Source organism: Octodon degus, unplaced genomic scaffold, assembly GCF_000260255.1.
Source record: "Octodon degus isolate 3935 unplaced genomic scaffold, OctDeg1.0 scaffold00160, whole genome shotgun sequence".
In the NCBI taxonomy this organism is placed as follows: Eukaryota; Metazoa; Chordata; class Mammalia; order Rodentia; family Octodontidae; genus Octodon; species Octodon degus.
This window is the reverse complement of record NW_004524736.1, coordinates 4,200,007-4,212,575: the sequence shown is the minus strand read 5'-3', so window position 1 is coordinate 4,212,575 and position 12,569 is coordinate 4,200,007. Positions and strand designations below refer to the sequence as shown.

Sequence of the window (12,569 nt, the reverse complement as noted above, 5' to 3'; positions counted from 1 at the left end):
ACCAAAAGCAAGCAAGCAACAAGCATGGCTAATCAAAGATCTCACATCACTTGTCATTTTGTTCTGTCAGTGCATATATTAATTATGGATGCTCTCAAGATTTTTTTCACACATTCAAAACTATGTAGACACCATCATTACAAACATTTATACACTTACTATTGTTAGAAAACTCCTAAAATCACATTCTACAGAAGTGAGACGGTTGCTGCTGCTGACTCAGTTGGGAAGAAAGCTAGCTTTCCCAGCCTCCCCTTTCCTTCACTTCACATGAACTCCCCAAGTGACATGAACCCTGTACTACAATGTCCAACAGACAGCTCTCAATCTTCATCCTACCTGACCTTGAACTAACAGAGTAAACCCTTGCATTGGTATGCTCTTTCTTCAATTAGCCTCTCACCTCACTTCCTTTTTAAAAACAGGGCTTCACTAGTTACTTTATCCTGTCCAGGCTGGCCTTGAGCTCAGGACGCTCCTGCCTCAGTCCCTTGAGTGCTGGAATTACTCATAGGCACTCACCACTATGCCAAGCCTTGCCTTAGACTCTATCTTATCCCCCTGATTTTCCTTTGACAGCTTGGGCACTAGATTTTTAAGTTTGTTTGGCCAGTGACTTCCCCTACGATCTTTAAATGTTGGAGAAAAAAGGGATTAGCCGAGGGGCGCCTCTCTCTTAAGATGCTGCACATCCACATCTATGTGCTCAGTAGTCAAATTCCATCATAAATCGCAGACTGCTTTTCTGGGCTATACAACAGTGGAATGGCTCAAGAGTGCCTTGATTTTAACATGTTCAGAAATCACTGATTATCTTTTTTTTTTTTTTTTAAATTTATTTATTTATTTATGTGTGTGTGTGTGGCCAGCTCAGCCCACCAGGGGGCGGGGCTGGCTGGCATGTGGTGCTGGAGGATTGAACCGTGGTCCCTGTGCTTTGCTTAGCTTGTTTGCTCTAAGTAGGTGCTTCAGACCACTGAGCCATCTCACCAGCCCCACTGATTATCTTCTCAAATCTACTCTGCTAGCGTTCATCATATCAGAAGAAGAGCACTACGATCAAGGAGTTATTCAGACCTGACATTTACAATGCTCACATGTGACACCTGACTTCATTTGACCTTATTCAGATCGATCACTCAGCTCTTCCAGTCTAGATCTGAAATGCCTTTCTACCTTTCCTGCCACCCTCTAGTTACAAACACTATCCAACCTCAGACTGACTACCTTGCACATGTGTGGTCATTGGTATGTCTTCTCACAGGACTCTGTACTTGCTTTCCATATAATTATAAAACCAACTGTGTCTGTCCTGTAAAGACTACATCTGTCGTGCTTATTCTGTATCTCCAATACCCAGCACTGTGTGTAGCATATAAAAAGCTCTCAATAAATACTTATTGTTTGATCATTCACTCACTGATTCAACATGAGAAATGCATTAAAAAACAAGCCAGTGATGGCATATGTTCAATGTCAAATGAGAGATAAAGAGATGGTAAAAGACCTCAGGAAAGAGAAGTACGATTTGGAACTTACGCAGGAATTTGGACTACAAATACTACAGATGATGAAGATAGCTATCAGTCACAGAGGACTCTGTGTGCAATGAATGCTAAGCAATTTTAATAATCATAGACATACAAAGTGAACCAATGCTCTCTGTTGAGTGCTTACTATGTTAACTGTTCTGAATATTTTACACATATTAATTCATTCAATTAAACCATAATTTAAGGAGGCCATCAAACCCATTATATAGATTGGAAAACAGAGGCGCGGAGAGGATATATAATTTTCCTCAAGGTGACACAGTACTAAGCAATGGAGCCATGACATGAACATCTGTGATCTGACAGTACTGTCCATGTCCCTAATCATAGCTCCACGTGGTCATTTATGTTCTACAAAACATGTACCCTTCCATGGTATTGCTAATCAGCACTGTCAGTCCCTAACTTGGAGTCAGGGCTGCTTTACTGCAAACACAGTCACCCTGCAGAACTCAGCCCTGGTAAATCAAATCTGAGCCAGGCACGGTGCACAGATGTGATCCCTTTTCCTCAGGAGTTTAGAAGCTAGTGAAGACAATCACTGCCACGTACTAAACAACCTGAGAAGTAGCTAATCAACTTATTGGCACACATAAACTCATGGTGACAAGAGTGAGCAAATGCCAAGGACAAGTGTGATCAGCAAAGGGACAACATTCCAAAATAAAAGAAGTGCCACTCGGCAAGTGCTGATTAGGGCTGGAGTGAGTCAGCTGACCGAGAAACCATAAATAACAGAGCAGATGAATACAACGTAAAAGAGCACGAAGCGGTTCTACCCCAGGTGGTGTCCAGGGCCCCCTGCGGTAGGGCAATACCAAGAGAACACAGGTCCTCCTCCAGGTGAGAAACTCTGCTCCTACCTTTTACTAGCAGGTGCCTTTAAAAATCTGCAATTGCATCAGGAATCCTAAAATTTCTTCTCTAAAATACCATTTTATAAAGAACTGAAGAACAAAATGACCAGGCCATGCCAAAGCCACTAGGAGTTCTAATTCAAGAATATCTGGGTGTCAACGCTACAAAGTGTCTAAGATTTTATACAGCATATTTTGTAGAGAATATTTTAGAAGCATGCTAAATAAAGGCTTAAAAAACAAGTAAGCAGAATGTCTACGTTAATAAAATGACTTACTTTGAAATGTTTATATAAGCAATAGCCACAGGACAAACTGAGTTCAATCCAGGGCTAAGTAGAGTTATGATAGTGAAGTGGAGAGTGAAGCCATGGCCGCACCAGAATATTTTAAGTTTTATCACAGCCCTAGTAGCCATGGGGTGGCTCAGACAACCTGATCACACACCTCACCCTGGGAGTCAGGATGCCATCAACTGCCTTTAAAATACCTTTCCATTCATTTGGTCAAGTCTGTAATAGGCTCATTTAACCAATTTGGACCCATGAAATAGAATCACAGAGCAATAGATATCCACATGCACCCAGAGAAAGGGTGGGGGCAGCAGAGCAGGAACCGGGGCTGCGGGGTTTATGCTCAGAGGCAACTCTCTTTGGAAAGGGTGACACACTGTTCAGAAAAGATGTTCCAGACTCCCTCAATGTTCTTGTCCTTCCTTTGAAAAAAGGAGAAACGGTTACAGTTCGGTCCACTGAAACGGGAAGTGCGACCTGGCTGCAAAGGAGCTCTTCTGTGAGCACTGTGTGTGCAGTGAGCGAGAGAGAGGAATCAGAAGAGAGCCGGGAGATTTTCTTATGGTCAAAAACTTCCTGATAACACAGCTCATGGCTGCAACAGATCAAGGTTACTGAGCGCTGTATGTGGAGAGAAACATGTTTCTGTTATGATAAGCAACAAATGAGAAGCTCTGGCTCAAACAGTTCTCCACCTCCAGCCAGGCTGCTCCATGGAACATGTGCTTAGCAATGTTAAACTGCAGAGCTGGGACAAACCCACCAAAGGTCAGGTACTGCCTGGGCTTCAATGTCCACACTCAAGGTTATCTGCTAGCGTGGCTGAATTTTCCACAACTAAAGCCTCAGTGAACCAAGTAAAGTTCAGGCCTGGAAGCAGACACTAGACATGAAAGTCATAATTACTTTAAACTTTTTTTTTAATCTTTTAAGAATTGTCACAGCCACATTACCCTTAATATTTTAGGTACAGCAGAGGCAATAAAACAATATTACCAAAGTGTAAAGCCCTGTGATCATTTAATGTTCACTGTTAAAACTGGTTTTGTATTTCTTACTTCTACAACTGCTTCCCTGGTTGAAAGCTAATTTTCAGAAAGGTAGACTCATTAGTTTTCTACAAAAATTAAATAAACATGGGACAAAAATTCATTTTATTACATGTATATAATCTCAGCCCTCAGGAGACTGAAGCAAGAGTACTAAATTCAAGGCCAGTATTGGCTACATGTTGAGTTCAAGGCCAGCCTGGTCTACATAGCAAGATACTGTCTCAAAACAAAGCAACAAAGTTCATTTTAATTAGTGTGGGAAACAGAGTCACAGGAGACTGAAGAACAGACATATGAGGGTCACTAGGAATGTGGGAGTAAATTTGTTCATTTTTGCCCTATAGAAATGTTACTGTAGAAAATACAATATAAAAATGTCAAATTTGCAAACTCCTGGTTTGTCTCACAGGGTGGAACTCAATTATGTCTCAAAAGGACTATGCTTCCACAGGACCCAGGGACATTAGCCTCAGCCTTCACAAGTACATTAGGAGCTCCAATGGTGCAATCAGTTAGTGCGTGGTACTTATACTTCACAAGTACATTCTCAGACAACACAATCAGTCCAGCCAAACAGAGGTTTGCAAGGAAGCAACCTGCGATCTGGTGGAAGGACATTTGGAAATCATCTTGCCCATTTCAAAGTCCTGAATGATTTTTCTTGACATTCCTGACTAAATAAAAGTGGGAGGCTGTGCCCTAAAAATTTAGTACCCTAAAGCATGCAAAGAACAAGGCATACGACTCACTCAAATGTGGATGAACAATTTGCAAAAAGAAGTATTTAAAGACAACCACCACTGACTGTGCTGAATGCTGAAGCACATTTACCATCTTGAAAAAGTTCCCATGGAAATCATAAATGCTTTCAGATTTATTTAGAAGAAGAGAGATGTTCCTTTAGTGAGTCCTGGGGAATTTAAGGAGGAGGACTTCAAAATCCATGAACTGGCCACACAGGACTCACGTGGCTGAAAGGAACTATGGGGGCGTGAAAAAGCAGGAAAATGATGGGGAAGGAGCTGACTGCCCTGCCTAGATATGGGGGTTAGAAGACACGAGAAGAAAAAGGAAAAACACAGAAGGGAGTACCAGGGGAATATTTTCTACATTAGTAACAGTGTGAGCAATCAAACATAGCAGACACGTGAGAAAACCACCAAAGCACCAGACTTCCCAGTGCTCACAATGCTGCAAAGGGCAAACTCTCTACGGGGCCCACAGCACTTGCTCCGGGGAATGTGCTCCAGAGCCAGGGACTGGGCTTGTGCCAAACTGTTTTGGGATTCTTCTGGGGGTGCCAGCAGGGGCCAGCATTGGAGACTATGCCTAGAGGTAAACAGAGCTCCAGTGGTAGGCGATGGCTCCAGGTCCTGGAAACCCATCAGCCAGAACCACAGGCCTGGACCTTGGGCCATCCGTAGAGTAATTTCAATTCCAGTGAGCACAGGAGACAATCAGGACATGATGTGGGCTAAAGGAAAATAGGAGAAGCGCTATTTAAAAAAAAAAAAAAAAATTAAGTAAGGGCTGGCAAGATAGCTCACCAGACAAAGCGCCTGCTCAGGCAAGCACAGGGGCCTGGGTTCAATCCCCGGCACCACAAGGCCACACTGGCCCTGCCCCAGGATGTGCTGAGTAAGCCACAGAGACAGGGCATGGTGGTGCATACCTATAATCCCAGTGCTGGGGAGGTTGAAACAGGAGGATCACTAGAGTTCAAGCAATATAGTGAGACTCTGTACCAAATACATTAAAAAATATTTACCTAAATTTCAAAAAAGGAGCATCTGTGTCAAAAATTACTAGTGACAAGGAAAAAAAGAAAGATAGCTAAAAGGAAATTTAGAATCATAGGAGAACAAAGAGAAAACCTAAGGTCAGCTTGAGGATATATAAAGGAAACTTGAATGTATAGACTCAGTGTCCCTAGAACGGTACTTCAGGGAGGAGGGCAGTGCTGTTCAGGGGTTAAGAAAAAATTGAAGGGGGCCAGAGAGATGGCTCAGTGGAATAAGTGCTTCCCTGGCAAGCACAAGGGCTTGAGTTCAATCCCTGCTTCCGCAAAAAAAAAAAAAATAAAATAAAATAAAATAAATAAAAAATAAATAAATAAATAAAAGAAAAAAAAATAAAAGAAAAAATTGAAAACCAGAAGTGCAAGAAAGAGGTCCAAAAGAAGAATATCCCATGCTCTCTATCCACCTATTTACCCATGCCACTTCCTGGTTACATATGAACCTGAAAGTAAGGTTCCCAGACTTTAATGTGCAAGCAAGAACCTCGCTGTTTTACTCTGTAAGTCTTCTGCTGGGTCCACCCCTAAGGCTCATGCACACTTTTATCTGTGTGTTTCTGATAAAATCAGTCCGTATGTCTCTGACAGAATCACTTATAGAGGGAGAAAGTCATACAACAGCAGTAAATGACATGGTCAAGAAACTAACTGACAAAGCTATAGATCTCCTAGAAAGCATAGCATCGGTTAGATGAGTACACAGTAGGGAAATTAACAGGTGGGTTCATAGGACCACCGACTAGAAGATGGAAGATACTTAAGAGAAAGACAGCTCCTGTTCTCATAGTTCATCCCTCCCAGGGCTTAGAGAAATAAGACTGCAGAGGATGCAAGTATAGGTTCTGCCTCTGGTACTATACTCCAACAGCCATCATAAAATGCCTCACGTACTAGAGAAAAAACAATAGACATGGCAGAGAAGACAGGAAAAGCCAACTCACGGTGATTCATCATGCACACTATGCTTGCACAGTGGGAGTGGGAAGAGGAAAGAAGGAAAAGGAAGCCGTGTGCAATTACAGCATGGTGGCAACAGGAGGGCTGGGAGCTCCTCTCTTGTCAGAACCAAAACTGATCTGTCTGATGCACCAGAACAGCAACCCTGCACCAGCCCCATTTTATTGCCTGTTTTACACTCTCTATCTGCAGGAGATTTTATTTATTACAGAGTAGACCACAGAAAAAACAGTAATAAAACAAAGATAAGGATAAGGAACAGCCTTTCGTCCACTAACACTCATGTTCCAACTTTTTCTATGCTGGTGAGGGACGACATTCAGATGGGATCTGGGAAAGACGAAAATCACTAATGGTGAAAACATGGGTGTATGAGGTGAAGCAGTCACCACAGAACTGTCCTTGAAGTCAAGTCACAAGGAGGACTAGTCAGTCAAATTCTTACTCTCACATACATAGAATACCCTGGATGAAGTGAAGCCATACTATTATGTAAGTGACAGCAGTGACTGGTATTTGTAACATCTCACTTCCTATACTTGGAAATATGAGAAAGGAAGGAAACGAGTCATGTAAAAGGGTCTTAATGACTGATATGGCTGTAAGCATGGCAATACCGCGGTTCACAAACACTTCTATTTGCAAACAATACAGTTGGCAAATGGAAGCACTCAGCAAAATTTTGCTTCCATTCACAAGTCCACCTCAAGTGATATAAAGGCCCATGGCTACCTTCCCCAGAATCATGGAATGAATTAAATCTGTGAATCGAGATATCACTGTAATTTTCTTCCTTTGTGGTTATCCTGAAGACAGGTGTAAAAAGTGAGGCAGAACTAGTTTCAAGGTGTAAGTTAGAACCTCACTTGTCTAGGAGACAAATGGATCATTTAGTAGGTGATGTATACACATACACTTTCCATCCTATAGAAAGCTTAATCTAACATAAAAATTCTCTATCGATAAACCCACCTGTTGGAACACCGCAGCAGTCAGTGTCTCATGCGGCCGGGGGTCCTCAATCCTGGTTGTGCGTTACTCACTTCCCCACACAAACAGCCAGCCAAGGAGCTCTGCACTTGCTATGACTCCATATGGGAGCATTCTAACATACCGACCCTTGCCTTGTGAAAGAAGTTTTGAAAATGCCAAGAGGAGAGACAGGAAGAAAGGGTACAAACTCAGCTCCTAAAGCTACAGGCAGCTAAATACTAAGACAGAAATACAGGTCATTTTCCTCACAGTCATGATTTAAACCCTTTCACATTGCACATTTCTTGAGTGAAGACAAACTGTGGACTTACTTGTCTTTTTTTCCTCAAGGATATATGCATGGGTGTGGAAAGGAGTCTGGGTACAGGAATTATGCACAAATAACAGTTCATAGTAAATTATTTTGGCAGCATAGTGTGTACACTGTCAGCTCAACAACAACTTCCATTTATCATGACCTGCAGCTAAGAGGGGATCTGTCTGGGGCAGTGGGGAAGATAGGTGAAGATTTAAAGGAGATTAAGAAACCTTCATGAAACCATTATCCATCCATACATAACACTGCCATTATCCCAGGTGCCAATTCTCCAGCAGGCTATTGGCTGGTCTCTTGTGTCATCTTACATACCTACCTGTCCCTCAGGCAGTCAAATCACCAGCGTGCTCCAGGGAGCAGAAAACTAATATATCTCACTTAAATGGCACAAGGGCACCCAATGCACTCCTGCACTTAACATTGTGATGGAAAGACGGGAAGGTGAGAAAGGGGAAAAAGACAAACCTCCTCTATTACAGCGGGCACAAAAAAATTGCAATCTTAGCTGGATAATTTGTGATTCAGGCAGACAAGGTCATATCTGACATCTATTTAAATTGAATAGCTTTTTCACTTTCAGTCTTCCACTTACTCAAGCTTTCCTCTTTTATTTATGTGGTAACCGAGGGAAATTTAACTGGCATTTATTTTTAAATAACTTTAAGAGCAAATCAATTCTCTAATATCCAGACAGAAAAGGGAATAAAAATAGGTAGAAAATGAGCTATCGTTTAAGAGTGAAGTTAGGGGAAAAAAAAGTAGTCAAGTTTCACAAAATCCACTGCTACCAAAAGAAATAAAGGCTTAAGAAAGCATCAAGGTAGGAGGCAATGAAAGATTAAAAGAGAGCAATAAGGATTTTTAGGCTAGATATGGCATATCTACACTCTCAGCTACATAGGAGGATTGCAAGTTTGAGCCTCTGGGCAATTTAGTGACTTAACGAGTATATGTCGGGGTGGGGGGAGAATAAGAAAGGAGGGAGGGAAATTGGAGGAGGGGGGAAGGAAGTGGAGGGGATGAGAAAGTGAAAAAAGAAAAGAAGGGCTAGGGATGAAGTTAGGGCCCTTGGTTCACTCTTCATAGCTTGCATCTAGATGTCCCCTCAAAACCTCATGTGGTCATCATTGGGGCTTTTACAAAAGTGGCTGGATGTAGTGTGATCCTGGAGATGCTCTATGGTGCAAGGCTAAGATGGGTGGCACTAGGATTAAAGGTATGAGTGTTCCCTGCCCTAAGTAGCCTAGATAAAATATAACGGACAGAAAGAGCTGTGGTCATCCCTTGGTGCTTTGTTACCTTTTGCCTGTCATGAACTATTTCTCTGCAAGGATGCCCTTCGGCCATGTGCCACCCTGCCTTGGGGCCAGTCGGTTATGGCCTGAAACCTCCATAAGCTGTGAGCTAAATAAACCTTTCCTCCTTTAATTTTGGGTGCTGAGTATTTTCCCTCAACAATGAGAAAGTAAGACAAACGTGCAATACTGGCAACACAGCAAAACAATAATAATAACAAAAACCCCTTTCAACTCCGTACTGGGAGACCCTAAGAGAACAGCTTGAAGCAGGCATGCCTTCACCTCACAAACCTCCTTCAGACTTTACCTCACTGCCAGAGAAAGTGGAGCAAAAATATGAACTGGATGGAACAAAAGAAAGCACTTATCCCCAAGGTTGTTTTTCTGGCTCATGCTGATCCACTTTAATGTATTTTTGTTTTTAATTGATATACAGCACCTCAAGATTTAATTTGGCATCTGAAAAGGTCTAAGAATTTGGTTTATATTGGTTTTTCAATAGGCAGAAGGGCTAATGTAGAAGAGTCTTTACTGTCTCTTTGCAAACAAATATTTATAATACTTTTCCCTGCAGCTTAACAGTCCCCGAATTGCCCTTTGATTACGCCAATATCTTCAGCAAAAGAATACTAAGGAAATGAATGCCACAACACAGACCTATAGTATTCAATAATACATATACAATAATAGTCCAGCAGGGGAAGCCATAGGAAAAACTGGCTGAGCGGTGCTGTGCAGGGCACAGCCACACCTGTTCCAGGCAAGCTGTCCCCAGGAGCCACCGTCAGGTGCAGCTCATAGGCTTTTCGCAGTGGGCTTCTAGCCACAAAGACTGCAAATCACAGGATTCACTCCTTTTGCAGCCACCCCATGTCCTTGACTGAAGCTCAATTCATGATGCTGGTGGCACTGTACAGTCTGAAATCTGTGGTGACTGGCTGGAGACAAAGAAAAGCTCACCAGAGTCCCATTGCTTAAAATGATCAGGGAACCACTACACCCAGACAAGAGGAGCTGGCCAGACACATTTGTAATAAGCAATCAGCAGGAGCAAGAGAAAAAGATTCGGCCAGGCTGGGAACATGACATAACGGAAAGATAATACACTCTAATTCATCACTGTCCTGGACCAGGCTGAGGCATAGGAGCATCTGCTTATTGTAGTATTTCCCTCTTGGTGGCCCAGGCATATTTATTCCCTGAGACCAAGCTAAGATTTCCTTCCTTCCTTCAAATCCTCCAGTGTCGTGGTCCTTCAGTCTCCTGTGCTTTCTCTGGCTCCTGAACAGAAATCAGTAATGGGGCCATGCACTATCTGCCCGCAGCAGGTACTATCTTCTCCCAAGAAGCTCTTACTACCTGACATTGAAAATGTTACTCTGCCCCATTTGAGAGTTGAGACATTATCATTTCTGGACAATGTAAGACTTTCAGTTCCTAGCACACGGTGTGCACTCAATAAATACTTGTGAAAAAAAATCCTTTTTACTAAAAGAAGGACCTGTTCAGTCAAAAGAGATGCTAAATGTGCAAGGATAAAGTTAGGCCGTGGCCTTTGGGAGCTCAGAAGTATCAGCATCACTGATTCTTCTATACACATTATGAGGTACATCTATATACCCACACTTCTATCATCCTTAAGGATGTTCACGTATTTGTCCATTCTCTCCTACTTATAGGCAAACAAGGAAAAATAATTCATAACCTTTTACAGTGACTTCTGTTCACAGTGAGAAACAGATTTTTTTAAAGTTAATTTTATTTTACTACAACTGAGAAGTGTTTTCTGAACTCATAATAGTTAAAAGTAGAAAAGCAACCTAAAGGTGGCTCAAATAAAGAAATATAAGGCAGTTTTTACTTTCAATTTTCCAGAATAGAAAACAGAAATACATAAAGATGTCTAACTAGACACTTTGGAAAGATTTCAAACTCAGGGCCTGAAAAGGAGCAAGCTTTAGAAAACATGCTGAAACCCATCCCTGAACGGGCACACTCGAGAAGCCCACTCACCCCAGAGATGTCTGCGACACGGTGGATAGGCACTTCCTTCTTGCTGTGCAATCCTTTGCCATTCTTTATAGCTCTGTAAAGGTAAAGAGAAAAACTACTAAGATTCAAAACCAAGAGGGGAAGAAGTAGGAGGATAGGGAAAAGGGAGACACAAGGGTTATTAAAAGGGAATGTGTCCCTCCACACACCAGTGTACACTGCTGAGCAGTCAGTCTGCGCGGCAGCCTTTTGTGGAGGGGCGAACAGCAGGGCTGTGCTTCACCTGAGCCCTGTTTCCAGGACCTGGCTGCCAGTGTAGGCTAACCTTGCTTGGTAATCAGAGCTCTCTTACTTGTTTCCAAATTAAAGGCATTGTTCCAGGCACAAAAGAAGAATCAGTTGAAAGAGCACATTCCTAAGAAACAGAAGTAATAATGTTTCTTTCAGCATTTAATCACATGAAACATTTTAAATGCAAAATATGTAGCTAGTGTTCCAATTCTAATGGAAATAAGTTCCTTCCAGGTAAAAAGATAAGTTGCCCTGAATGAAGCAATATCGTACACAGAAGTCATTTAACAGTTGGAGAAAAATTAGCAAATGCTACATAACTGATATTAAGCCTCATTTGCAGTTCATTTCCAGTGGTAATACTAGGAGATTTAGCAAGGGACTCCAGGCCCTGCCACACATTTGACTACAGGCTGGTGTACTTCAATCTCTTACCTTTTATCTCCTAGTCTTTTGATTAGCTCCAGGGACAGAAGTCTAAATTGCTGGGTGTGGTCACTGGAGTACAGGACTGGGTGAAGCCTTGTGGGTAGGCCAGCTTGCAGGCTTCAGCAGGGGAGAGGTCAGAGGCACAGACAGACACTAGGGGTGTTCCCACTCTGGAGCCTGGCTCTTTCAGCTGCACCAAAAAGGTAGGAGTCAGGAGCCTCCTCTGCAGGCTTTCTGCTCAGCACACAGCTTTTTATGGTTTGCTTTGTTTTTTCAACCAGGGTCTTGCCATGTACCCCAGGCTGGCCTCAAACTTGCAGAAATCCTCCTGCCTCAGCCTATGAGTGCTGGTGTGCTGGGGTTGCAGGCATGCACTACTATGCCAGGCTTGTATGACATGTTTTTAAAGACAATTTTAAAAGAAAATTTATTTTTATTAGCGTATATCTGTAAAACATACTACTACATTCATTGTGGGGAGTTTGTACAGCAGATAACTCACCTTATTTTTTTTCTCCTCCCCTTCCTCTGCTCATACACAACCTACACAAACCCAGTTGGGTGGGTGCTGCTCACTGCACCTCCAGTGGCCACATTTCTATCAGGCTTGGGCTTTTATCATCCACTAAGTAAGACCTTCCTCCATCCTTGGGGACCTGACATTCACAAGTGACCTAAAATGTTGCTGATTCAGAAACAACAAACAAGCGGGGTGTGGTGGCACACACCTGTATTCCCAG

At 42.5% G+C, this 12,569-nt stretch overlaps 1 protein-coding gene across 1 annotated transcript in view; it reads right to left on the bottom strand.

Annotated features, from left to right (window-relative positions):
* The window catches only part of Snd1 (staphylococcal nuclease and tudor domain containing 1), a 443,244-nt gene that overhangs the window by 165,641 nt on the left and 265,034 nt on the right, over nt 1-12,569 (bottom strand). The window contains exon 14 of the mRNA XM_004642716.2: nt 11,131-11,203. Within this exon, the coding sequence (XP_004642773.1) occupies nt 11,131-11,203 (73 nt within the window). The remainder of the gene's footprint in view (nt 1-11,130; nt 11,204-12,569) is intronic.